Source organism: Cavia porcellus, unplaced genomic scaffold (genome assembly GCF_034190915.1).
Source record: "Cavia porcellus strain 051 isolate PalLab524CR breed Dunkin Hartley unplaced genomic scaffold, mCavPor4.1 scaffold_1, whole genome shotgun sequence".
Lineage (NCBI taxonomy): Eukaryota > Metazoa > Chordata > Mammalia > Rodentia > Caviidae > Cavia > Cavia porcellus.
In genome coordinates, this window is record NW_026947484.1 from 173862297 (window position 1) to 173886582 (window position 24286).

General features: G+C 50.3%; 1 protein-coding gene across 12 annotated transcripts in view; it reads right to left on the minus strand.

The window, feature by feature from the left end:
- Positions 1 to 24286, minus strand: part of Znf618 (zinc finger protein 618) — a 172549-nt gene that overhangs the window by 46861 nt on the left and 101402 nt on the right. For 8 of the 12 annotated variants that reach the window (XM_063260357.1, XM_063260352.1, XM_063260324.1 and 5 more), the window contains exons 3-7: positions 16416 to 16675; positions 7661 to 7756; positions 4671 to 4748; positions 4185 to 4223; positions 677 to 766 (exon numbers count right to left, since the gene is read on the minus strand). In XM_063260357.1, coding sequence (XP_063116427.1) covers positions 677 to 766; positions 4185 to 4223; positions 4671 to 4748; positions 7661 to 7756; positions 16416 to 16675 — 563 coding nt within the window. The remainder of the gene's footprint in view (positions 1 to 676; positions 767 to 4184; positions 4224 to 4670; positions 4749 to 7660; positions 7757 to 16415; positions 16676 to 24286) is intronic. The other 4 variants (XM_063260366.1, XM_063260343.1, XM_063260338.1 and 1 more) reach the window with 1 other exon arrangement.

Genomic DNA, 24286 nt, shown 5'->3' on the forward strand with positions numbered 1-24286 from the left:
CCAGAATGAGCACATCTGCACCAGATGCAGCCGACAGCTCAACTTCTCCTGCCCATGGGCAGCCGCCTCCCCCAGGGCAGACAGACACCCTCTCCCTGCACCTTTTGTGGACCTCAGCACGCACTCCAGGGGCATGGCAGGAGTAAGGGGCTGGGAGAAGAGGTCAGAGGGATGAGCCAGCGGCCATGGGTGGTGGGCTCAGGTGCCCTGGCCTGAGATGGGCTGGGGTGTGGGACTAGAGAGGGATCCCCCAAGTCCTCTCTGGGTCCAAGACCCTCTTTCTAGGATTCTTAAAGCTCCACAAATGAATTGCCTAAATTTATCGTTCTAATTTCTAGCTCTATAATCGAATGCTGAAACGCCATTACTCATTTTAAAAAATTGGTTTAATTTCACTACAGCATGCAAATACCCAATATAAAACTATAAAATGACATGATACAAAATTCAGTACTCAACTGATTTTGACCTATACAAATGGCAACTTTACCTGGAGTACCCTAAATAGAAACACACTGTGGGTAACCATGAGGGCATCCCCCCCCCACCCCCGCAGAATCCTCATGTTTCTGGCTGCTGCTGACCTTTCTCTGGCTAAAAGGAGGGCGGGCTGGGGATGGGTCCCCAAGGAAAGGCATCTCTCTGTAGGACGCAAGCAGCATGGGGCCTGACTCACCATCCACAGCGTGCAGGTCCCGGTGCTCTTGGAAACAGCTGTAATACTTGTACTTCTTCCCACAGATGTCACATGTGTACCTGAAGTTGTCTGCGAGGGAGGGAAAGCCACATGTGCCACAATGCTTCTGTCACTGCGAGTGGGGATTTCTGGCCAATGCATCTGCCTGAGGCACCAAAGCTGGTACCAGCCCAGTCTGGCAGGAGCTGGATGGCCCTTCTTTTCTGGGGTCTGTGCACTTTGTTTCTGTCTGGGACATTTCACTCTCCCTCCTTCTCCTGCTTCTCAGCACTCAACACAGGAACTGACGAGACTGCCTATCCCAAGGCTGCTTTGCCCAGTGGTGCTGTGGGAGGGTTTCTGGCCCCTCAGGTAAATATAGGGCATAGATGACATGAACCACCTCCCCTCCCATCTTTGCCCTCTCCCTCAGGCACACTGGTCCCTAAGCAAGGAGCCTGCAGCATTCGAATTTGTAGATGTTCTGAAGACGGTGGGCATCAGAATCCTCCAAGGGGAAGCCAGTGAGTTGTGGGACATCAGAGGCCTGGTCCTGCTTCCTCATTTATCCCCTAATTTGAGATGGAGGAAAGACCACAGACAAGCTGATTCCCAAGGCCTCTTCCAGGCTAGTGTTCCCAGGACTCCAAGCTGGCTCAGGTTTTGACCCTCTCTGATGGCTGGCAGTCAGCTTAGACACCCCCAACTGCAATGCCCCTTGCAGACCCTATCCCAGCATCTCCCCTTGTTCCACTCTCACTGGGGAACAGAGTTGGAGAGATCCACGGGATCTGGTTCCAGATGGGGCTGCACATCTGAGATTCCTCTCTCACACTGACCACTGCTACCCCACAGCTGTTCTATAGTGGGCCAAACCCTTTCCCACCAGTAAGACAGAGACCCTAACTTTCTGCTGCTGAGAAGAGCCCCAACTGCCCCATCAAATCTCATACCATAATGTTTTCTCAGTGTGGATGGGGACCATGCTCCCTACTCCTAATAGAGCAGGGATGATGGCAAGAGAGTCATCCCCAAAGGAGGAGGCAAAAGGAGTTTTTACCAGTGGCACTACCCAAGGAGTTTTCAGAATCCCTAGGAGCCTGTGTCTCAGGAAAGCCTCTGCAAACTCCTTTTGGTGAGTGGGCTCTAGAGTGCAGCTGCCTAAGCTAAAAATCCTGCTCTATCACTTAGTAGTGTGATGGACTTTTGGCATATTGTTTAACTCCTGTGCCTCCACTGTGTCATCTGTAAGATGGGAAAAATGATAGTTTCTTATCTCCCACAGTTGTAGTAAAGAATGCACTTTATAAATTACAAACTAGTAAGAGCTATAATAAGGAATAAATAAAGGACTGAGGCTGGCTCAGTGGTAGAGCATTTGCCTAGCATGTGGAAGGCCCTGGGTTCAATCTCCCAAAGAAACAGAGACAAAATAAAAAGCACAATGCTAACATCTGGTATACACTTGGTAAATGTCCTGTGAAGAGAACCAGTGTGACACAACGAACTGCATCTGGACCTCATCCTTTATCCTCTCCATTCAGAGATGGCTGAATGGTATATCTTCACGTCTCTATCTATGATTGGACTATTTTCCTAATAAATAAACAAAAAGCCCCTGGACTAGAGTGTGTGACATCTATCTCCTCTACTGCTAACAAGTGGCACGATTCTGTCCTCTGGGACTCAGTGTCCTCATCTGCGAAGTGGCAGGCTAGACATGATGCCCTTCATAGGACCCTTCTGGCTCCAAGACTGCACTGCCAGGCTCCCTGGAGAAGGGAGGCTTGAGGGTTTGCCAGGTGTTCCAACAACACCAGTTGCCCGGGCCAAGGTTCGAGACTGAGAAGTCAGCGGAGCATGCTACGAACAAGAAGTGTGTGACACAGGAGGAAGGAGGTGAAGGGAAGCCTAAAGATACTGCCAGCCACACAAAGCCCAACCCCCAGTTAGCTTGTATACAATGGAAGCCAGACAGAACATAGCGGCTCATGGAGAGGTTCCAGGAAAGGCCAGAGGCCCAGAATAGTCAGGAAAGGGGCAGTAATGTGGAAGGTTTTAAATGTGTATCTGAACACAGGTGGACCATGGGAGTAGGAGAAGAAGGAAACTATTGAGGGGGACGGGAGTCAGGACTAGGCTGGGATGAGGAGGAGCTGGGGAGGCACAGGCTTCCGCCTCCTCCCAGTCAGAGGCCCTGGCGCAGGTGTCTGCCACCCTGACACAGAGAATGCAGGGACTGTTCCAGAAGAAACACAAACTGGGTCCAGCCCTGTAAGGCTCCTTCTCCAGGCCTGAGTACCTCAGAACCCTCTGTCCTGGTCTGATTTGTTCTCGGTAATGTTTACAAATTACCATAAAAACATGCTTCTGGTGGGACATTAGACCTGAGGAAGAGGGCTGGCCACACAGCAGTCCCTGGGCCAGATCCAGCTGCACACTGTTCCTGGCAAAACCCCTCATACAAGGGCAGGGCTCAGTGCCCGTGACAAAGAAGTCAGGCACCTCAGGTCTAAGCTAATGCCCACCTGGCCCTCTGCACAAAGCAGCTGCTGACTCCTGGCACAGGATGGTGTGCGCAGGATGTAAGCAGACAGCACAGTCAGGGTTGGCAAGGGGAAAAGCCTCTGGAAACCCGCCGGGCTCACGCAGCCATGGCATGGGCCCCTCCTGCACAGCCCCCCTTCTGATGCCCACCAGGCCCCCTTCACAGGTGTCTGTACTTTCTGCAAGGTTTTTGAGGATGACTGTTTGATGTCTGGCGAGTCCGGCTCCAGGATACACTTGTGAGAATGACCCTTGTTGTGGAGCTCACACTCACTGCTCTACTCAATTAGCACAGAAGCTCCTAGCACCAGTGCACTAAGCACATTCTAGTTCTTTCTCATGGCCGACGTGTGCAGCAGTCTCTGCTGGACACCCACCTACGGGCAGAACCGCTGGCTTGGGGAGCTCAGTGTTGGGGAGGCAGAGGTTCCAAGTGGTCTACACCTGCCTGGTTACCAGCCCTTTGAGGTATGGGGCTGGCAGGGCTTGTGAGCAGCTACCCCTAGATGTCAAGGCCCCACACGGTGCCCTGGGGCACAGCACCAACAAGCAATGGTGTCTCCCACATGTGCTTATGAGGTAACTCTCCGAAGCAGCATTTCTCCAGTCAGTGACAAACCCTAGACCCATGAGTCACTGTCAAAGAACACAGGAAGCTCTGCACAGGCTAGGCTCCCGGAGATGCTGGGATGCCTGCTCTTTCAAGTAGGAGTTCAGGTTTCTCAAAGCTATTTGCCCAGAGACCTCTTTGTTGGAAGAACACCTATCAACCCCCACAGAATGAGTGGGCTATGGACCCACTTTGGGACAGGCTGCTTTGTGTTCTGATTTCCTAAGGACCCTCTAGCCCCCAGGCTTGGATCCCAGAGGCCACTTGGGGCTCTCTTGGGGAGGTAGCTCCTCTTCTGTCCATCCTCAGCTCTTGGCCCCCACCAACCCACGGAGGGGGAAAAATACTCACTGCTTTGGGAGGCTCCCTCCCCTGAGGTGGCTTCGGTGTCTGTGAGAGAGAGAGAGAGGAAGGAGGAGGTAAGCCATGTGATGGGGACAACAGCAGGGCTGGTGCCACTGGAGAGAGAGTGAGTGACAAACAAGGGACAAAGTCTCAGTCCTTCCCCAGCCCTGACATCAGCCTGAGCTGTCCCTGTGTCCCCCCGACTTCAGAATGGGAAGCAGCTGGTCCCACTTCTGAGCTGTCGTGAGGAGCACACAAGTAGATACGAACTCATGGCCTATGGGTGTCTGATGGAGTCGCACTGGGCATCCTGGGGTCCTCAAGGCAGAAGCTGTGTCCTCTGCTGCAGGCTCCACTGCTGCCCTGCACAAGGAGGCCTCCCCTCCTTGGAGGGCACAGGTGCTCTCTAGGCCTCTGGGGATACCAGTGAGGGGCTCAAGTGAGAAAACAGGCAGAAAATGGGAGGTGCAGCTCCAGGAACAACCCACTCACCGCGGTGTGCCCGTACGTGGGTCTGGAAACAGTTGTAATACTTGTACTTCTTCCCACAGATCCCACATTCATAGGACCCTGGAAAAGACAAGAGGAGAGGAGCAGTCAGCCAACATCTATGACCACTGACTCCAGGACCCACAGGTACAGCGCCAGATGCTGCTAACTCTGTGTCATAGGGCAGAGACGTCCCCAGCAAGCGGAGAGGGAACACGGCCCAGCCACAGGGCCTAATGTCTACACACAGGTTCGCCTCCAATGTCTGCATGGCCTTGGGCAAGGTGCCCCCCATTTCTGAGCCTCAGCCCCCATATCTGGAAGATGGAAAAGGTAACTTCAGCTGTCAGCTCTTTTACTCACACTCCAAGAGGAGAGAAGAGACGAAGAATACAAAAGTGGTAGGAGCAACTGCACCCACACAAAGAAATCACTCCGTCACCGCATTAGAGGAATTTCCAGCTGGCCTTTCTCAGCACAGGACCAAGCGTCAGATGCGCTCTGGTCCTCGTCTGCATTTTGCTGCTTGCCAGTATGCCAGCAGTTCAGTCTTAGTAACTTTCTCAGATACCTCAGCCTGCTTATCTATGGAATGGGCCCTCCAGGGGTAGCCCTTCCCAGCCTTTAGGAAGTGTCCAGCCTACTCCTAATTCACTCAGCAAGGAGAGGACTCAGCCCTGCTCCCTCAGACATTCAGACACCGATACCATGGAAACACCTAACCTCTGTCCTGCTGGCCTCTTCCCAGGAGCAGGCAGACTGGAACTGCTGTTGACTTCCCAGGTGAAGAGGGCCACACCATGCAGTCTGGACAAAGGCACATGGCGGGAAGCAAGGCAGAGCTTATGGGACCTAGCCAGGCAAGGACCCCAGGAGCTGAGGCTGTGCTCATCACCGCCCATCAGGGTCCTCGGGCAGGCCTGATACTCTCTGGGCCTTGGCCCAGCTCTTCCAAGCGGAATGTCCAGGGAGTGTACACAAGCACAGAGGCCCTGGACGTGGACAAGGCTGGGTGCTCGAGTGGTTGGGGACGGAGCCTAGGCATCTATCTTTTCCACAAGCCCCAGGGTATTCTGGGATATAGGAACTGCTCGTTTAGAATGATCCTTGGGCTGCTACTCCACCGTGCCTCAGTTTCCTCATTGGAAAACTGTGGCTATGCAAGCGGGCGGATGCACAGACTGCATAGGTATGAACAATGTTCCCAGCAAGGCCTGGCAGCGGACTACCCGCGGACTGGCAGCGATCACCGGCTGTGATTCCCTTTGACTGTGCCTTTAGCCGGGTGTAGACCCAGGTGTTAGAACAGCGCTGGGCATGGACAATGTCAGCTCATCTCTGCTACCCCTTCCTGTGTGACCTCAGATACATCCCTTTTCCTGTCCAAGCCTGTCTGCTCACTTGCCAACAAGTCTGAGTCCTGCTCCTCATGAGTGAGGTCAGGGCCAACAACATGTGGGCTGACTGGCACACAGGAGGCACTGAGGGAGGGTGGTCCGTACCAGTGCTGCTCCCGGATGTCACTCCAGGGGACACTGTCATCCTAACATGCATGTGAAATTTAATGTCTGTTATTTACGGGTTGTACATGTGTTACCCCTGCCACACAGGGAAAATACAGCCACATGGAGGGCAAAGATCACGCTGCATATTTCTTTGTGTTTAGCCCTGTGATTGGCACACTAAGAGGGCTCAATAAATTCATGGTGTCGCGCTGTTATACTCATCTGTCACCGAGTAATAATGACTCTGACTCTTCCGGCAGCCTCCACCCACTCTTCAGCAGTTTCTGCCAATTCCCCTTCAACCAGCCAAGGATTTATTGAGCATCTGCAACAGACCAGGCACTGAGGCTCCAACAATAAGCCAGATCCCCTCCCTGCCCTCCAACTAATGGGAAGCAGACAGGCCGCAAGGCTGGGGAACAACACGGGGTGATGGCCTGTGACAGCCAGAGCAGGACCTGAGGCATCTCCGTTGCAGTGAGGGGCTGAAGTCCGCGGAGTTCCCACTGTTTATAACCAAGCCAAGTTCTTCCTTGGCTTTATGGGATCCACACCCGAGTCCCAACCTGTAGAACAAGACATAGGACCCCAGGAGCCTTGGTAAGGGCCTCAGAAAGTCCTGGAGGATCCTCAGACTTTGGCTGTCCCAGACACAGTGAAGACCAAGCAGATGACTGGCAGGAGGGACATTTCAGCCTACCCCTCACTCACCCTAAGTGTCCACACTAGGGAGGTGGAAGGTGAGTCCCCAGAAGAGTTCATCAGAGTGGTTGCCCTACCATCCAGCAATGCCGGACAACCTGAGCTCAAATGCTGACCAGCCATGGAGCAGACAAGGAAGCCCTCACCAAGTCACAGGTTTATCCATATCTCATGATACATCCCTTAACAAAACTGCCCATGGTGGGTGTGCAGGGGACGATAACACACATAGTGTATTATTAGCACAGTGCTTGGTACACAGAAGACATTCAACAGATGATAGCTGTTGTCATCATGGTCACACCCCAAGGTTTTTCTTTAGAACTCAACTTTCTGGATGCATGCCAGGAAAAGAGAACTATGGCCAGGTGAGTGTGAGGAAGATTTCCTGATGTGGCTCTGTCCGGGGAAGGCACAAGGCAGGCGCTTCCGAGGATCCTGCTGTGAAGGAAGCCACTACCATCAAACCTGAGAACTCAAACATGTAGCACGGGACCCTCTTGTCTCTTGGCTTGAGTCACAATCATGGTCCCCAGGAAGTGCTGTTGAAATGGCCCAGCAATTTAGATGCCAGCCGTCCAAATGTTGTCATTTCTCTAGCAGCCACACCCTCCTAGGGCCCAGGGAGGCTCAGAGTTGCTCACACCAGGTGGTATGGGGTGCTGGGGAAGGTGGCCTCTTTGGGACCCTGAGATAGTAGTGGGGCCTGTGTAGCTACGGCTGTGTTCAGCCCTACCCCACCCCATGCTGACCCACATCAGGCCCTGTCCCTCGGCCATCACGTACCAGATGCATATCTCAATGCTTGGTCAAAAATCCAGGTCCCTGAATACCGGCTTCGCACAGATCCACCGTGAGGGCTGCTTTCGGGCGCTTTTCCATCTGAATCACGTGAGAAATCAGAAAGAGCCCTTAACATTGGAGAATGCCTGGGAGTTGGGGAGAGAGGCAAACGCAGCTGGGGGCTGACTATGCTTAGCCAGTCACCTGCATGGTCAGAGCCTCAGTCTCCCCAACTGCATGCTGGAAGGGTGGGTAGGACCACACTGTATAGCTCCTCATTCAAGAACTTGTGCTGGCCAGGGGCACCCACTTTTCCCCAGGGAGTGTAGAAAGCTGAGGCAGACCACGTTTTATGTTTTCTCTTTACCTTGCTTCATCGCATGGTTAGAACATAAAAGCTCTCCCCAGAAACCTTCCAATAAAATGACCCCCAAAAAGATGTGTACCACATGTGCTATGGTGTGTCCCCCTGACCCATAGCCACTGTTGGCACATGTGCACCAGAGGATCTTTTTGGGGTCTTTCAGCTCACTATTCTAATGCAGAACCCTGGCCCTGCATGCTTGCTTGTCCTCTGGCTTGCCATTTGCTTGTTCTTCCTACATGAACCTCAGCAATCACTATCACCACCTGCCTGCTAAATGCCAAGCGTGCCAGGTGCTGTGGCCATGTCACCTGCAACATTTCTGTACATAATTGGTCTCTGACCCCACGGCCCAGGTGAGGGAACAGAGGTCAAGCAGCACCTTGCCCAGTGCCCACAGGTGTGGGACCCCAGCTCTGGGGCTTCTCACATCAGTTCAGTTCACTGTTACAACTTCAGCAGGGCACCAAGATTATTAGCCGCATTTTCCACAGGTGCGAGGTAAGATCTGAAGTGGCCACACTTCCGGCCACAGGTTGCCCAGAGCTGCCCTGTTCCAGAGCCCATGTGTGCAAGCATCATCACCTTTGCTGGGGCAGCAAAGATGGTGCTTGTGAGCAGTTAGCACTGATAGAGTGCATCCACGCTTCTTCTCTGCCCCATTTCTCCACAAGTCCTCCTGAGGTTAGTACGACCCAACCTCCATTTCACAAGACAGCATATAGTTCTAGAAGCATCAGGGCTGGGTTCGGCAGCTAGTACCTCAATGCCAGCTCCCCTACTGCAGGGCAGAAATCTCCTGCCAAGTCTGACATGACCACAGAACTCCTAAGAGTTCTATACCTATCAAGTACCCTGAGCACAGCTGGTGGGGACAGCAGCTGGCAGGGTTCACCAGCATCCTGGAGTCCAGCCTTCCCTCCTGGTTCCCATCATCACTTGTGCTAGAAGAACCCACAAGACAAATCCTTGTTAATAGCTCTCGCCTGCATGTCACAGCACCTGGCAGAGGGCTTGGCACAGCTTCCCAGGGAGAAGACTGAGGAGGCCAGCATGGAGGGGGAGTCATCTGAGGACAGGGAAGATAAGGGTCACCTCTCAGTTCCTATCACATATACCCAGAAAGCTCCAGTGAAGCCAAAATATCTTTTAGAATACACAAAATACAAGAAGAGAGAAATGCAGAGCAGGTGAATGAAAGAAGATCACAGTTCAAATACTCAAGAGTGCAGTGTCCAGTTCTCCTGGTTCCAGACATGATGTGAGCCAGGCCAGAGCTTGCCAAGGACAGTGGACTTGGAGAGGGGGCTGCCTGTGGCTCCCTGGGGCTTGGCCTCAGGTCCAATGCCTTGCGCAGCAGGGTCACCAAGCAGGCAGTGACGCTCTGGGTATTATGGAGGGGCTCGCTCACTGCTGCGCTTCCCTCCTGCTTCTTTCTTTGCCCTTCTCTCACTCTCTCTTTCACCTATTCTAATCTTACCACCTTGCTTTCCGCAGAGGAGGAGGTTCAAACCAGGGCCAGGTTCAAAAAGTGACAGTCTCACAACTGAGGACAATTCTTTTTCTGAATCTAAGGATTTTCAATTCTCGGCTTGCAACCAAGATAAAGAAGGATCTAATGAAGTTGTTAGTGGAGAAACCATTAAAAATACTGTCTGATTATGGACCTGGCGTGATTTTTGGCATACATTTTGGCAGGAATTCAAAGAACAGAGTGACACATTGACACAAACCCCATCATCGCCAGCTCCTTATTATGAGCTCAAGCTTCCTACATGCTTACTCCCGTGAACACAGAAAACTAAGAATAAAATGAAGGCCGAGTCTTGTCTCGTTCTAGCAATAAGAAATATTAATTCACAGACACATGACTCAATTGAGAGAGAAATAAAGCCATATCCATTTCATTAAGAAATGCATTTTCAACAATTTTTTATATTTTACATTTACTATTTATCTAAATTTATTTCTGACAAATTGCATGCTAATAACTCAATCTGGAAAAATAAAAAAAAAAGGTTTTAAAATGTAGAGCTTTATGATCCTAGGATTTTCCCCCCCAGAAATTTCTATTTCAATTTATGTACCTCTTGTTGTGGCGAATGAGTATGAAACAGTGATCAATAAAAGACTTTCAAGCATAAAAAATATATTACATTAGGATAAAACCCTGTGGGGGAAGTGGAGTGGAAATATGAGTTCAAGGAGAAAAAGGAAAGACATAAAATTTCTGACTGCTAAAGATGAGCTTGTTCATATGTTTTTTAAGTGACAATGGCGGATATCAAATAGTAGGGGTATTTGGATTCCCTTGGATCCATTTAGCAAGAGTGGTTCACAGCTTTATTTCCACTGTCACCTTTTTTTTTTTTTTTTTTTTAGAAAATACAATATTACAGAAATCATATCCTCTGCAGTTACTCAAACTGGATAAAATGTTAAATGTCAACTTAAAAATGCGAAAGAGAATATACTATTTCTCAAATTTCTTTTAGGAAGTATTGAACAAAAGGGTGTGACACATTGGCTTTTTAGGTTTCTATCTCACCCAAGGTTACCCAAGAGATAGCTATGTCCTGAGGCTGCAGCCAATACCAGCATCTGATTTGTGTCTTTATTCCTCCCTTAATAACCCCTTTATACCTGTTATCTAAGAAGAGCAGACTTCATTATACCCATAACCATTCAAGACACTGTAGCTCAGAGAGCCTAGGGGTTCATCCAGGCCCCATGGCAGGGTACCCCAGCCCTCCTGAAGTACAGCTCAGGAACCTGTCCTCACAGGGCTCCTCCAACAGGATTCCCTGTTCCCTTCACACCATCAGATGCAGAATCCACAGCAAAGACAAGCAGGCCGGGAGTGAGGCCAGCACCACTCCTTTCCATGTGGCCGCAGCGAAGAGCTGGGTGTTGGTTCTGGCAGTCTCGGGCACAAAGCTCTGCCAACAACCCATCGAAACAGGAAACTAACTATCAGCTGGCACTAGCAAGCAGGACCTGGCACCTTTGCTGCCTTGGTTTGTCACAGGCCCAAACCCACGTAGCTGTGTCTGAGTGGCTGTCAAGCTCTTCTGTTGCTCTTTCCAGAGCCATAGCCAAGCTGCCCTCCTGGCTGGGGCCTTTGCTTCACCTTTTCCCTTCTCCCTCCCTGGGCAACCCTACATATGTGAAAACACCTCCTTCCCTGGGTGCTCGAGGCTCCCTGCCAGGACTGCCTTGCAGAATCCAGTCTCCCATCTGATCCTTGACTCCCCATCCAACGATCCTCTCTGCTCACCCATGTCTGAGAAGGGGAACTCACTCCACAGACCGGCATTCAATTACCAAACAGTTCCCAGCCATCAACTCCACCCTTGCACTAAAATCACCTCCTGATGACCTCTCCATATTGACTGGGGCTACCACGAATGTGTCTGTTTCATTGTTCCCCCAAATGCAGTAAGTTAAGAATATTTACATTCTATTACCCACCCCTTGCCTCCCCACTGTCCCAGCCTCCTCTTCCCCAAGACAAACAGTCCTTGTCTCTTCCACAGGGCTCTTTCGGACACTGAGGTAGGTAATCCTCTGACAATAACCTGGATGGTCTACATCCTCCATAAGAGGTAGTGCCACTCGGCCCCTCCACAGTTCTGAATCACCACCAGGAAACTTGGCACACTGAGGTCTCCATAGAACCGAGGCCCTCTCGGGACTCTTCCTCTGGACCCTCCGTGGGATTAAGGACCACTGGTCCCACAGCACAGAGAACAGCAGACACTGCTGGGTGGTACACTCAGACCACCGTGATGGGTTCCAGGTATCCCCTTAGCTCTTAGAACCACAAAACGGCCCATGAGCTGGATGTCCTGACTGCCACAAGCCCAACTGCCTTGTTATTAACTAGGGCAGGCATCCCCATCCCCAACCCCTGGGACACAGACCAACACCAGTCTATCAGGAACCAGGATGCACAGAAGGAGGTAAGTGGTGGGCTAAGGACACAGTTTCACCTGCATTTTTAGGCAACCCGCAATGTTCCTATTACTGCCTGAGCACTGCCTCCTGTCGGATCAGCTGCAGCATTAGATTCATATGGGGGCAGGGGCTATACTGTGAACTGCGCATGTGAGGATTTAGGTTATACACTCCTTAGGAGAATCTAATGCAATAATAATAGAAACAGAGTGCACAATAAATGTAACATGCTCAAATCATCCTGAACCCATCTTCCCTTTAACCCATCCATAGGAAAACTCTTCTAAGAACTAGGTCCCTGGTGCCAAAAGGTTGGGAACTGCTGATATACGATAAGAATGGCGAGCAGCTTTTTGTGGCCAGGGAGCAATGCCTGCCATGAACACAGATAGCGGTGATGGCTGTACACAGGGATGCGGCTTCTCAGGGGCACAGGCATGCAATACTTGCTTCTATTCAATGACAGTGGTTGTAAGAGTGAGAGATGCCCTTCTGGACACAAGGGCTTTTCTGGGCAGCAGGGCAGTAGCAGCAACTGATGCAAATTTGTCACCCAACCTCCCGGTACCAAGGCCTTTCTGACTCTCAGTCAAAGGAGTTGCCAAATGTCACGTGCCTATTCATGATCCGGACTGCTTGACAGGAGTTGCCTTGGATAATGTCTGTATCACTGGAAACACTGCTTGGTTATTAGTGGCCAGTCGGAACTTGGTGGGTCTCTCATGCAGCAGCACTGGGTGACTGAATGGATCACTACTCTACTCCACAACAAAGCCTGTCCCTGGGCCAAGAGCGTGGCTGGTTAAGCAGAGCAGAGCAGAGCATGCACACTCCCCATCCAATCCCTCAGGAACATGCCAACAGCCTGCATCCAGCCACCAGGACACAAAACATAGTGACATGAGCCTACCTAAAGACCGGGCTCTAGCCAGCTTCTCACCACAGCCAGGACCCCAGAACACTCTCTTTGCTTTACTTTTAGAAGTGACCATGAGGCAAGTGTTGGGAAATGAGTGGGTCCTTCACAACAAGGAAGAAAATGTCACCAACTTGCTATGTGACTGGGCAACTCTCCCTTTTCACAGGCCTTTGCTAGCCTCTCTATAACATGAGGGGGTCAGGGGTATCAATTGATACCATGTGTAGCCCACTACCTACCTCCACACCCAGGGCAGACATCAACAATCAATCATACTACTCTTCAAAATCTTCATCACAGAACTTCTAATAAAAATTGCTTGAACTTTACCCACAAGATGAAATCTACTTGCAGTCTGAACATGAGATGAGGGGTTCAAAAGGTGGATTCTCAGTTGATTTTGTTTTACTGCTTTCTTTGGTAGTGATGAGGCCAAGCCAGCTTCCCCTGAGCCTGACCCTCAGCAGAAACTATCCCTTTCAGCAGGAGAACCTGTTTTGGGATGCAAGCTAAGACTACGGTCAGCAGGGAATGAGTGATGACCACTGGGGCTTCTGCAGCCCTTTCCATAGGGGTGTGTGAACGGCAAGTAACTCAGACATTTCACAGGACACTTAAAGCCCCTGAGTTCTGGAGATGCAGCAGGGACATCTGGGACTTGTCCGGTGCTAACTTTCTTCCCCATCCCATTTTTTTTCTCTATATCACAGTGGCTTATTTCTTAGACTGGTGAGAAAAGGGATAAATGATTAGTACTCCTGCCCCTTAAAGAAGTTCTTCATGTCATGAATACTAGTACTACTGCTAATAATAGCTCATCCATTGTTCCCTATGCCCCATGCGGAACTCTCTGCATACATTACCTGATTACAGCCTCACATAACCCCATGAATTTGCAAGTAGAGCATTGAGGCACAGAGAGGACAAGCAGCTTGCCCAAGGGACCACACCCTTAAGGTCAGAGACCCTGGGTTCACTCTGAGTTGGAGAAGCTGAGCTCCTCCTGCAACACTGTTCTTCCTCGTGTCACTTCAGATTTCCACACCTGTGAATTGACCGAGACAGGGGCTATGCTGCTTTTAACAGAGGATGTCAAGGCACAGCAAGGTCAAGAACTCCGCTGCTGAGCGAGGAAACCAACACTGGGGGCTGGTACCAGCATCATGGGCCCTGGGGTTTTCACTGTGCAGCCCAGAAGCTCCCAACATTTCCTGGCCTGGCTGCTCAGGACTTTCCCTGTGAGATCCCTTTCGAGACTCAGATTCCACTGCCCTTTGCTAGGCAACTCCTGGTGAAAGACATAAAATAGCTACTGGGTCTAACGAGTCTTAACACCCACACTCCAACAGAGCAAGGGCATGCTTTCTCCTCCACTAATGAACAAATCTGCTAGTGGTGACACAATCTGAGGCCCCGGGGAGGGAATACTGAAGACAGAAATCAGGCACAGCCCCTGAAGAGACTATCCTCTTATTCAGCATTGGGTACATCTTTCTGGGTCACCTCCATGCTGCCATGAGGAAGGATGGTGGTTGCCAGTCTCCTTAAGGTTGGGCAGGGCCACATGACTAGTTCTGGCCAAGGGCTGTGAACAGAATTAACAGCTCTCCACTCTGGCTGCAGCAGTTAATCGCTGGCATGAGTCCACCCATTTGGCTGGCAGCAATCCACATAGTGGTTGCTTTTCATCTGGGTGCAAGACACATGAGAGACCAACGTAACTCACAATGGACATGTAGCGTGAATAAGAAATTTGGGATTTCAAGCTACAAGATCTCTTGTGACTTTCTTTGGAGATTTTTTATTATTACCTCATAACAACGTAGCCCCTTCCTGACGATTACAGTACCACTGCCTCACTGCTTCCCAGAAGCCAAAGACCTTGCTAGGAATTATTGACAGGGTAGGTATAGGGAATATGGAGAGAGATATAAGGCAGGTCCTGGAGCTCCAAGTACTAGGGGCTTCCAACTACATGACAGAATTAGACACAGGCAGGGCCTCTAATTTAGAGACAGTGGAAAGTGGTCCAGTGTGGGGGACGATGGAGATAGAATCTCCTGACCAGAGGAGACAGAGGGAGGATTGTCTAAAATGGGCTGGATCTGGGAAGACGCAAAGGCATTCCTAAGAGAGGCAACAGCAAAGCAAAGTGCAGGAAAAGTAGGATGCCCTGCACTAGGAGCTCTTGGAAGATCAAAAGCAGTAAATGGGTTGTAGAGGATCTCAAGCCCATGGCCTGGACTCCAGAGATGGTAGGAATCAGTCCCACTGGGGTTTACAAGCAGGAGGCAGAAAGGGTCAGTGGCTTGTTTCTTCCAAGGTCTCCTTGCAACCAGCATGAAGAACAGGTTAACACTGAGGGGGAAAACACAAAAGCGTAACTCAGTAGGATGCTGCCACTACACAGGAGGGGGTGATAATGGCCTCAACCCAGAGGAACAGCTGGACGGGAACATGAAGCCATGGAACTGGAAAGAAAGGGCCACAGAACATGCGAAAACAGACACCAGGGACCTTCTCCGTGGGCCATGCACAGGATCTGCACCAGGAAGACGGGGACTTGGAAGTCACAAGGGTTAGTCCCTGACCAGGAAGGGCAGGCAGGGACAAGGAAGGCAGCAGCACTCTTAAGACACACCTAGGCAGGAAACACACAGAAACAGCAGTCCGGGGCCAGATCAGGAAGGGTCTCCGTGCCAGGCTGAGAACTAAGGACTTCAATTCAGCGCAGGGGTTGCAAGCTTGGCCCTTGGAATGACCCACCAACACGCTTCATCTGGTGGACTTTAAAAACTGAATTTCTTGCCAATGTTGAAAGCCACAAAGAATGCATATCATAATTTTTCTTTTTAGTACAGGATTTGTGCAGGGATCTGGCAATGCCAAGCAGCTGCCCTCTGTATGTGGGGTGTGGGTGCTCCAAATGAACATGTGTCTCCATCACCTGTCCTGCTGTTTCCTCTACTTATGCTAGATAGGCATGTCTGCTGGCCCTCGTGGGCCTGAGAGTCTGGCAACTTGGCTGTGGAGCAGAGTCCTCACATCTGCTGGAGAGAAGTCAGTCCTAACAACTGGTTTCCCCAGGGCTCCCCTCAGTAAGGGAAGGTGTTGGTCTGCCACTGATCTGCTCTTGACCAGGTGTTGGTTCTGAGCAGGGCCTATGCTAGGCACTGCCCAAGGTAGCTTCCCATCAAGTCAAGAGAGAAGAAAAGGAAAGTGGCACCTGGGACATTGAGGGTCAAAAGCTGTGCTGGCCATACCAAGGGCACCTCAGGGCTTGAAGGGTTCACTGAGCCTGGAGCAGGTCCCAAGTGTTTGGCTTCAGCAGCGGCTAATGGGTGGGCAGGGCTTTGCCCATCCTGGAGCAAGAGAAGAGCTCTCCAGATGGGGATTGGCTGAGCAAAACCAAGACCCAGGAAGTTATAGGAGACTCTCTCAGCCAGGGAGGGGTAGAGATGCCAGGCTTTCTCCCCAGGACTTGGTCCTGGCGCTGACTCTCATGAAAAGGCACTCACCGAGGGTCTGCTGGTTGCGGACGCCGCCGATCACCACGCAGATCTCAGCAGGCACATCGCCGGTGCCATCCTTACTGACAGCCTTCTTATCCTCCTTGGCCTCGCCCTGCCAGATCACTTCCTGGATGTAGTCATCAGGCAGCTCAGTCTTCACCTTCACCTCCGTCATCGTCCCCTGCTCGGCACTCAGCGAGGCCTCGGCAGGCACAGGCTCTGGGCCCTCCACCTTGGCACTCTTCTGGCTGCGCTTCAAGCGCTCCCTGGGAGAGAAGAGAGTCTGCTCAGAGTGAACCCCAAACCTGTCCCGCAGCCTACATGGGAGCCCAGTCCATGGTACCACACAGACAGGCCAGGCTGGGTATACAGTGGACAGTAAGGCCCCAGCCCACTTTAACTTTCCATAACCCTCCTGGCTATCCAAGGCTCCTCCAGGGAACCCCAGGGCTCCATGAAACAGTCTGAAAATCATGAGCTAGTATGGCTTCAACTGCACCCCTTTCACAGATGGGGAAGTTAGGTCTAAAGAAGTCCAGATGTGCACAGCTCCTGCCCTGTTTATACTTAACACAACTGGAGTTATGTGGAACCTTTTAAAAGGGCACCTCTGGCTGGTTAAAACGTTTTCCACTTTTAGTGTGCGTAGCAATCAGACAGGAACCTGGACAAATGCAAGTTCTGGTTCAGCAAGACTGGGCTGGTGCCTGAGATTCTGCACTTTCAATCAGCTCCCAGGTCAGGATGATACCTAGACTGCTAAATGTGTTTTGCTCTGAGCAGCAAGGGTTTGAGCGAATCACACACTCACTGTTCCTTGGTAAGGGGGCTGGAGAGCTCGCCTCAGCTCTTCCATCTCCTGTGTTACGCATGTGGAAACTGCAATCCCCAAAGGCTCCCATGGCCGAGATGTCATGGGGCCAAACTTGGGTGTGGAGGTGGCTCCTTCAACATTAGAAAACATCTCCGAGGTACTGAGGCTGGTAGTGAGCAGGGCAGGACGTGTTATTGAGCCTTTGTTACACGGGAACACCGAGGCCTACAGCAGGATCGTAACCCACTCAGACACCCACACAAGCAGCAGGAGGCTTGTCAACCATTCCTGAGCCATTCCCTTTCCCACAGGATTGTGTGCCACCCTGTAGCCCCACATCCTTTGGCAGGCAAGCAGTCACATGACTCCTCTTTTCTGAGGGCGAGAAACAGAGGCTTGTACCCACAGTCATATTCTGGCCTGAGAATACATCCAGACTGGATTCCAAGGCTGAGACTCTATGGACAGGCAGGCAATGCCCCTCAGCAAGCCAAGTGAGAACCACCGAGGTGCCGGAGCAGGGAGGCAGGGTCTCAGCTCTGATTCTCATCAGTAGGGGGCCTTGCTGTGGGCTCTGGACCAGACCCTTTGCCTTGCTGGGCTTTAGCAGTTCCAACTATCACAGAAGCATCAGTGGTCTCATGTGTGTTGTCCTTCCCAGCTGCAGAAGTCTCCCAAGCTGGTGAAAATAAGTAAACAAAGGGAAGAGTCCAACTAATGAGAGGACGGCAAAGAAGGCTGCCAGGGAAGTGCTCTGGATCACACTGTCCCTGTCAAGTTTCAATGCTGGTGCCCTGGCCCCCTGACTGTATCTGGAGTTAGGGTCATTAAGAGGTCCTTAAAGTTAAATGAGGTCAGGAGGATGGGGCCCTCAAGATGGGATTAGTGGCTTTATAAGGGAAGGGAGAGGAACGGAAGGAAACAAGGGTGGGGGGAGGAAGGGAGAAACAGACAGACTGATAGACACTGCTTTCTCTTCCAAAAAGGGACATGGTGGAAGGTAGCCACCTGTAAGACAGATTCCAAGCCAGTTTGTACCTGATCTTGGATCTCTGGTCTCTAGACTAGAAAAGAAAGACATGTCTATTGTTTGCTTAAGACACAGTGTCTCGGTGTTCTACTACAGTAGCCCAAGTAGACTAATGGAGAGGTGAGGACTCAGTGGGACAGAGCAGGGGTGACCAGGCTGGGGAGACCATTCCAGGCACGTGTAGTCTACACTGGCCACCTCACTGCTCAGCCTCAGAGTCTCCTTTTGCAAAGTCCTTTTGCAACCAATACAGTTGTCATTTTGGTTTTAATCAACAAACACACAGAAGACACTCACCAGAGTATGTGGCCTACAACTGTTCTCTTGACTATTGACAATGGCCTGCAGGAGTGTCTTCAGCATGCTGTGGCCCAAGGATGTCCCTCCTCAGTGTGTCTGCACATCAGGGCCACCAGACACCATCTGAGCCTTGGCCCTTGTCTACTGGATGATTCAATCAACTAAGAAGTCATTTCCTTTACTATTTAAGAAACTTAAGTTGAGTTTCCTATGTGCCAGGCATTGTTGTAACACAGGGACTCCTTTCATTTTTCAGTCACAGCCCTGGCAGGTGAGTCCTGGCTTATCTCCATTTACAGTCCAGGAAACTGAGGGACTAGGAGACACAATAAATGTTCACAGACATACATGTGGTGAAAAATGAGGTCAGGGCCTAATGCAGGTGTCTTGCTGCTCAGCCACAAGGCATGAATTCCTCTCCTGGACTGGGGACAAACTTGTAAAAAGAAGAATCTCCCCCAGGTAACCCCAGCAGCACCCCAGTCACCCACTGCTGGCCTTTTACATATTGAGCAATCAAACCAAGGTGCTGGGGTGGTGGGGCACATGAGGACAGGGGGCTCCTTCACTTTCTAGTTGCCTGCAGGGGGACATCCGAGCTAGAGCCCTGGGGGAGGGAAACAGGGTTCCCAGCAGGCTGCAGGGTTTGCACAGGGCAGAGAAGCCTCGAAGTTCTGCAAGGCCCCAAGAGATGACAGGACCAGCTGCTCTAAGAAGTCTCAGGCAGAGGTGTGGCTCTGGAGAGGATGGTGATTCCGGCCTGCCAGTAACAGAAAGGAAACCCAGCTTGGGATGGCCCTGGTCAAGGATGACACTGAGCAGAGGCTGGCTGTGGCCAGATGGGAGTGACAGGTCATAAAGTGAGACAGAAAGAATTCCCAGCTTGAAGGTGAGTCATCCCAGAGGCAAACTTTGGAACTACTGTTCTCAGACTGTGGGCTCCTACACAGGGGACTCTGTCTCGCAAAGTCTTGGTCTTCAGATCTACACAATGGATAAACATAGAACCTATGTCACAGTGCTGTAAGGTCCAGAAGGACCTCTGACAGAGGCCTCTGTGGACATCCTCTACTGGTGTCTTCTCTTTTCTATGGGAACAGGGCAGGGGAGGGCCACTGTGTGAGTTATCTCCTAAGGCCAGTCCCCAGTGTCATGCTGTGAGAAGTGATTACAGCACAAGGGCGTGGCCACCAAAGGATGAACACTGGTCTTGTAAGAGCAGACTGTTTTAGACTGAGTCTGACCCAGGAACTGTTCTGGCTTCCCATCTTGCCATGTGACCTCTTCCTCCTGCAACTGGGCCACCATCTGCCAGGAGGGCCAACCAGAGCTGAGCCCACGCTGGTGCCATGCCCTTAAACTTGGAGAACTACAAGCTAAAGACACCTCTCTTCTTTATAAAGTATCCACTCATAGGTATTTTGTTACAGCAATGAAAAATGGACTAATACAGAGAGTGAGCAGGATATATAAGGGAAGGATCTTACACAGCACATTTGAGTGTGTGGCCTGTGGACTTAGCTGATGGGGGTTCAAATCCCAGCTCAACCACTGCTGGGTAGTAGGACAGCAGCCTGGGAGAGCAAGGACCTTTTTTACAGTTGCTCATGGAGCAGAGACGATCATGCTAATGGCAGCTGGCGGCAGACCTCATTCATCAACATGAAAGAGACACAGAGTTCTATTCACTGGCTGAGTCTACTAGGTGCTAATGACCAACCAGTCCTATCTGCCTTGAGGCTTGCCGGCAAAAAGACAGGACAGATGGGGACAGACAGGCTTCCCACCCAGATGCCCTTGCTGCTGATTTTGTCACTGCTGATGTTCTAAAACAGACTGATGTCCTTTCCTGTCCCCCAGGTCTTCACCAACTCCATAACACTGATTGGCAGGGAGGAGCAGTGGAGTCAGACAGCTGGGTGTCACTCACCTGTCCACCAGGTATGCCGAGACCTTGAGCAGAAGAGCCCTCTCTAAGCCTCAGCTTCTTCAATTGTTACAGGAGGACCACGATCCAGCTGGCAAGGATGATACCCATGAGAAGCCAGCCAGGGATGGGCAACAGGGAGTGACTTTTACAGATGGCAGCTGTCATTACAATGACAAGGGTTCACAGTGTCCTCCTCTCCTCTGGGAAGCCTTCCAGCTCTGATGCCCTCCCTGAGTGTCATATTACTTTTCGAAGGTGCTTCTTCCAGCCCTCCTCACACAGCATACTAATGATTCACCTTGGTACAGGCCATCCTCTTGCTGACCACCTGCATCTAGCTTCCATCACCTCTCTCTGTCTTTTTCCTTCATGGCCCCAGCTGTCATCTGAAAACAACCTGTCCACTTTTGACTCACCACATCATATATACCCTGAGGAAGTCTGCACTCCCAGAGTCCTGGCACTCAGGGAGTAGGTGCTTCAATCTGCTCTACTTGCCTAATGACTGGAAGGATACCCACCTCCTCGGATGTGGGCACCAGGACTTACGCCTGCTGTGATTGACTGCTGAAGGCCCGCTGAGACGGAGGTACCCTGTAGAATGGACAGTCACCCACGTGCCACAGGCCTGGGAACAACTGCATTATGGAAGAGCCCTTTTCTTTTAAGACACAAGGATTCAGCAAAACCACCCATTGTCCTATCACTGAACTACCAGCCTCCAGTCACCAGGGGTTTGGGAGAGGCGCGGGGCAATGGCCTCCCATGGGAAAGCAGACTCCTCCCCAGTTCTGCTTACACTTGGTACCCCAAGCAAATCAAGAGGCCATAATGAATATCAGAGCTGCAGCTGTGACCAGTCAGACCCCTGGCTTAGCCCATGGAGGATGGGAGCCAGGGGAGCCACCCACAGGCTCAAGAGCACAGAGCCATGCACACCCTTAACCACAACAGCCCGAAGGCGTGATGGCACCAAGGACACATGCAACTTCCCTCTCCTCCCCTGACTTCTGCGCCTTAGATTTACAAGCCCAACACTGCTTTTCTTGGATGCTCTGCATTTAATTAGGTGTCCTAATAACAATGGAATTGCAGAAGTACTTATATCACTTTGAATTAGTGGTGCAGCTCCTTCTAACTTCTTTAAAAATTTTTTTCATATATCATTCTTTAAAATAGAGCTCATTATTTTAATTATATCCATTTAAATGTACAGTGGAGTCCTTGGATATTCTCAGCACGAATCATTAGGTATATTAGTGAAAAAGCACTCGGAATCTATCTACATGCTGACACTCCATAATCTATTCTATTTGTGTCGCTGTAAAATAGATTTATATATAGATAACTACAAAATAGTTGCTCAAGATATGCTATGAATTTTATATTTAACCCAAGTCACACTTCAACATAAAATCCAAAGTTGGACACTAAAGCGTATTTTTCAGTGAGCACCTGCCATCCGCAATCACTGGTTACTGCTTGTATTTGGCTTCCAAGAGAGGAGCCAAATCAGACAGGTCTTTGCCCATGGAATCGCCAAGAGCCTGCTCTTTGTCTCAGGCAATGGTTCTCAAAATGTGTTCCCTGAAGACCTAGGGGTTCCACGGCAATGGCTGAGAGGCACTAGGATGGGGAGGGTTGCAGGAGAGGGCCCTAAGATCCCATTGCTTTGACCTTCAATAAGCACAGCTTTGCTTTTTGCCTGACGTATGTACATCTGGGCTTCTTCCTCCCTGAGGTGGGGTAAAAGTTATGTACAGGTTCTAATCCCAGAATCTGTAACTGTGACCTTATTTAGAAAAAGGGTCCTTGTAGATATAAAAGATGTTGGGATAACAAATTTCATTGTAAGACATTGGAGATTTACGACAGAAGAGAACAAGCCACAGAAAACAAGTTGTGGCTATGTGACCACAGAAGTAGACATCAGAGTAGTAGGGCCACAAGACAAGGAATGTTGACAGCTACCAGGAGCAGGGTGTATTTTTCCCAAAGGCCTCCAGAGGGAGTGTGATTGTGCCATACTTTGATTTGGACTTCGGGCCCCAAGAACTATGAGAAAATAAATTCTTGTTGATTGAAGCTACCCAGTCTATGGCACAAGAGTCCCTCTTATCTGCAGGCGAGGCATTTCAAGATCTTCCAGTGGATGCTTGAAACTCGGTATTACCAAGCTTTGTGTATACCGGCTTTTTTTCCATCTACGTTCTTCAACATACACATCACCAGACTAATTTGTCCTTCCATGTTTTATACACTGGTATCTCTTTTGCATCGTTATTCTTGTACTTGAGGCCTTTATTAAGGAAAAACAAAATTGCAAACACAAGAGCTATGATACGGAGACAGTGGCTCTGATAACCAAGACAGTTATTAAGTGACTAACGGGCAGGCAGCGCATATGGCTTGGATACCCTGGACAAAGGTATGATCCAGGTTCTGAGCAGAATAGAGCAGGACTGCAAGAGATTTCATCATGCCATGCAGTACAGCAAGTAACTGAAGATGTATGTATTGGTTATTTCTGGAAAATTTCATTCTAATTCTTTTGAACTATAGTTTTAAAACCATAGACATGAACGTGTGGACAAGAGGCAACTATTGTAGTTTGTTATCATGGCCACAGGCAACTGACATATAAGACTGAATTTAAAAATAAGGCCCCAAAGCAGGCAAGGGTATAAACCACATCTCTCCACAAGCTTCAGTTTTCCTTTGCTTTGTTCTAATTCATCCCTCACACTGTGTTTGACCCATACGCTGTGCCCAAAAAGTAGCAGAGACAAACCTCTTTCTCTGAGGTTCAAGTGCTCATACCACTCACTACACCTGGGGTTCACAAGAGCCCTGTGGCCACACAGGGAGACCAAAGCACAGATCATGCCTGTGTCTGTCTGTTCACTGTCACATCCCTAGCGCTAGCACTAGGCCCAGCACATAGCAGCAACCTGACACACACGGCAGATGAATGGCATGCCCGAGATCACTCACCTTGAATAACTAATTTAATCTGAAAAGCATTCTTCTGGCTCTTATTCTGTTCCCACTAAGTCTTGGAGCCCAAGACACAGCAACCAAGAAACCTACTAGTGGATCGAAGCCCCCATGGACATGTCATTTCCAGGATAGCTGGAGCCAGAGTCCCAGGTGACACTAGGAACCCAAGAGTCACTCAATGTTTCTAGGCACAATTTCTAAGTCATTCCACCAAAATGCTGACACCAAGTTACAGTAAATATAAGAAGTCCTCTGCACCCTGCACGTCAGTCCTGTTTCTGCTGCTGATTCTCTGGGCTGTCCTGCCTGGGCTTCATGTCTAAACCTTTGTTTCCTCTTAGAGACAGAATCTGTTACTGTTGCCCAGGCTGGTCTCACTCAAATGATCCTCCAATCTCAGCCCTCCGGGTAGCAGGGAATGTAGGTGCGCAGCACTGCACTCAGCTCCTGGAACTGAGTTTTATCCCCTACACAAAGAGCAAGCTGGAATTCCCTTACAGAGACCAGACCTTTACCCAGACAGGGAGCAGTGCGTCCATATACGCCCCCAGACTCAGTCCGCTTCCTCCACAGGGAACATTTACTTTGATACCTCAAATGTTCCACCTGAAATGATATTGACGGGAGAAAATCCTTTATCATGGTATGCAATAACACCTTGCTTAACTCCTTCTAGAATAAAACATTATTAAAAGACTCCACTCCTTAGGACTGAGAGTGAACTAATCTCAGGCTGTGTTTAAATACATTCTCCAAGAATGCGTGGATGCAGGAGATGTGAGATGAATTAATGTACACCCTGC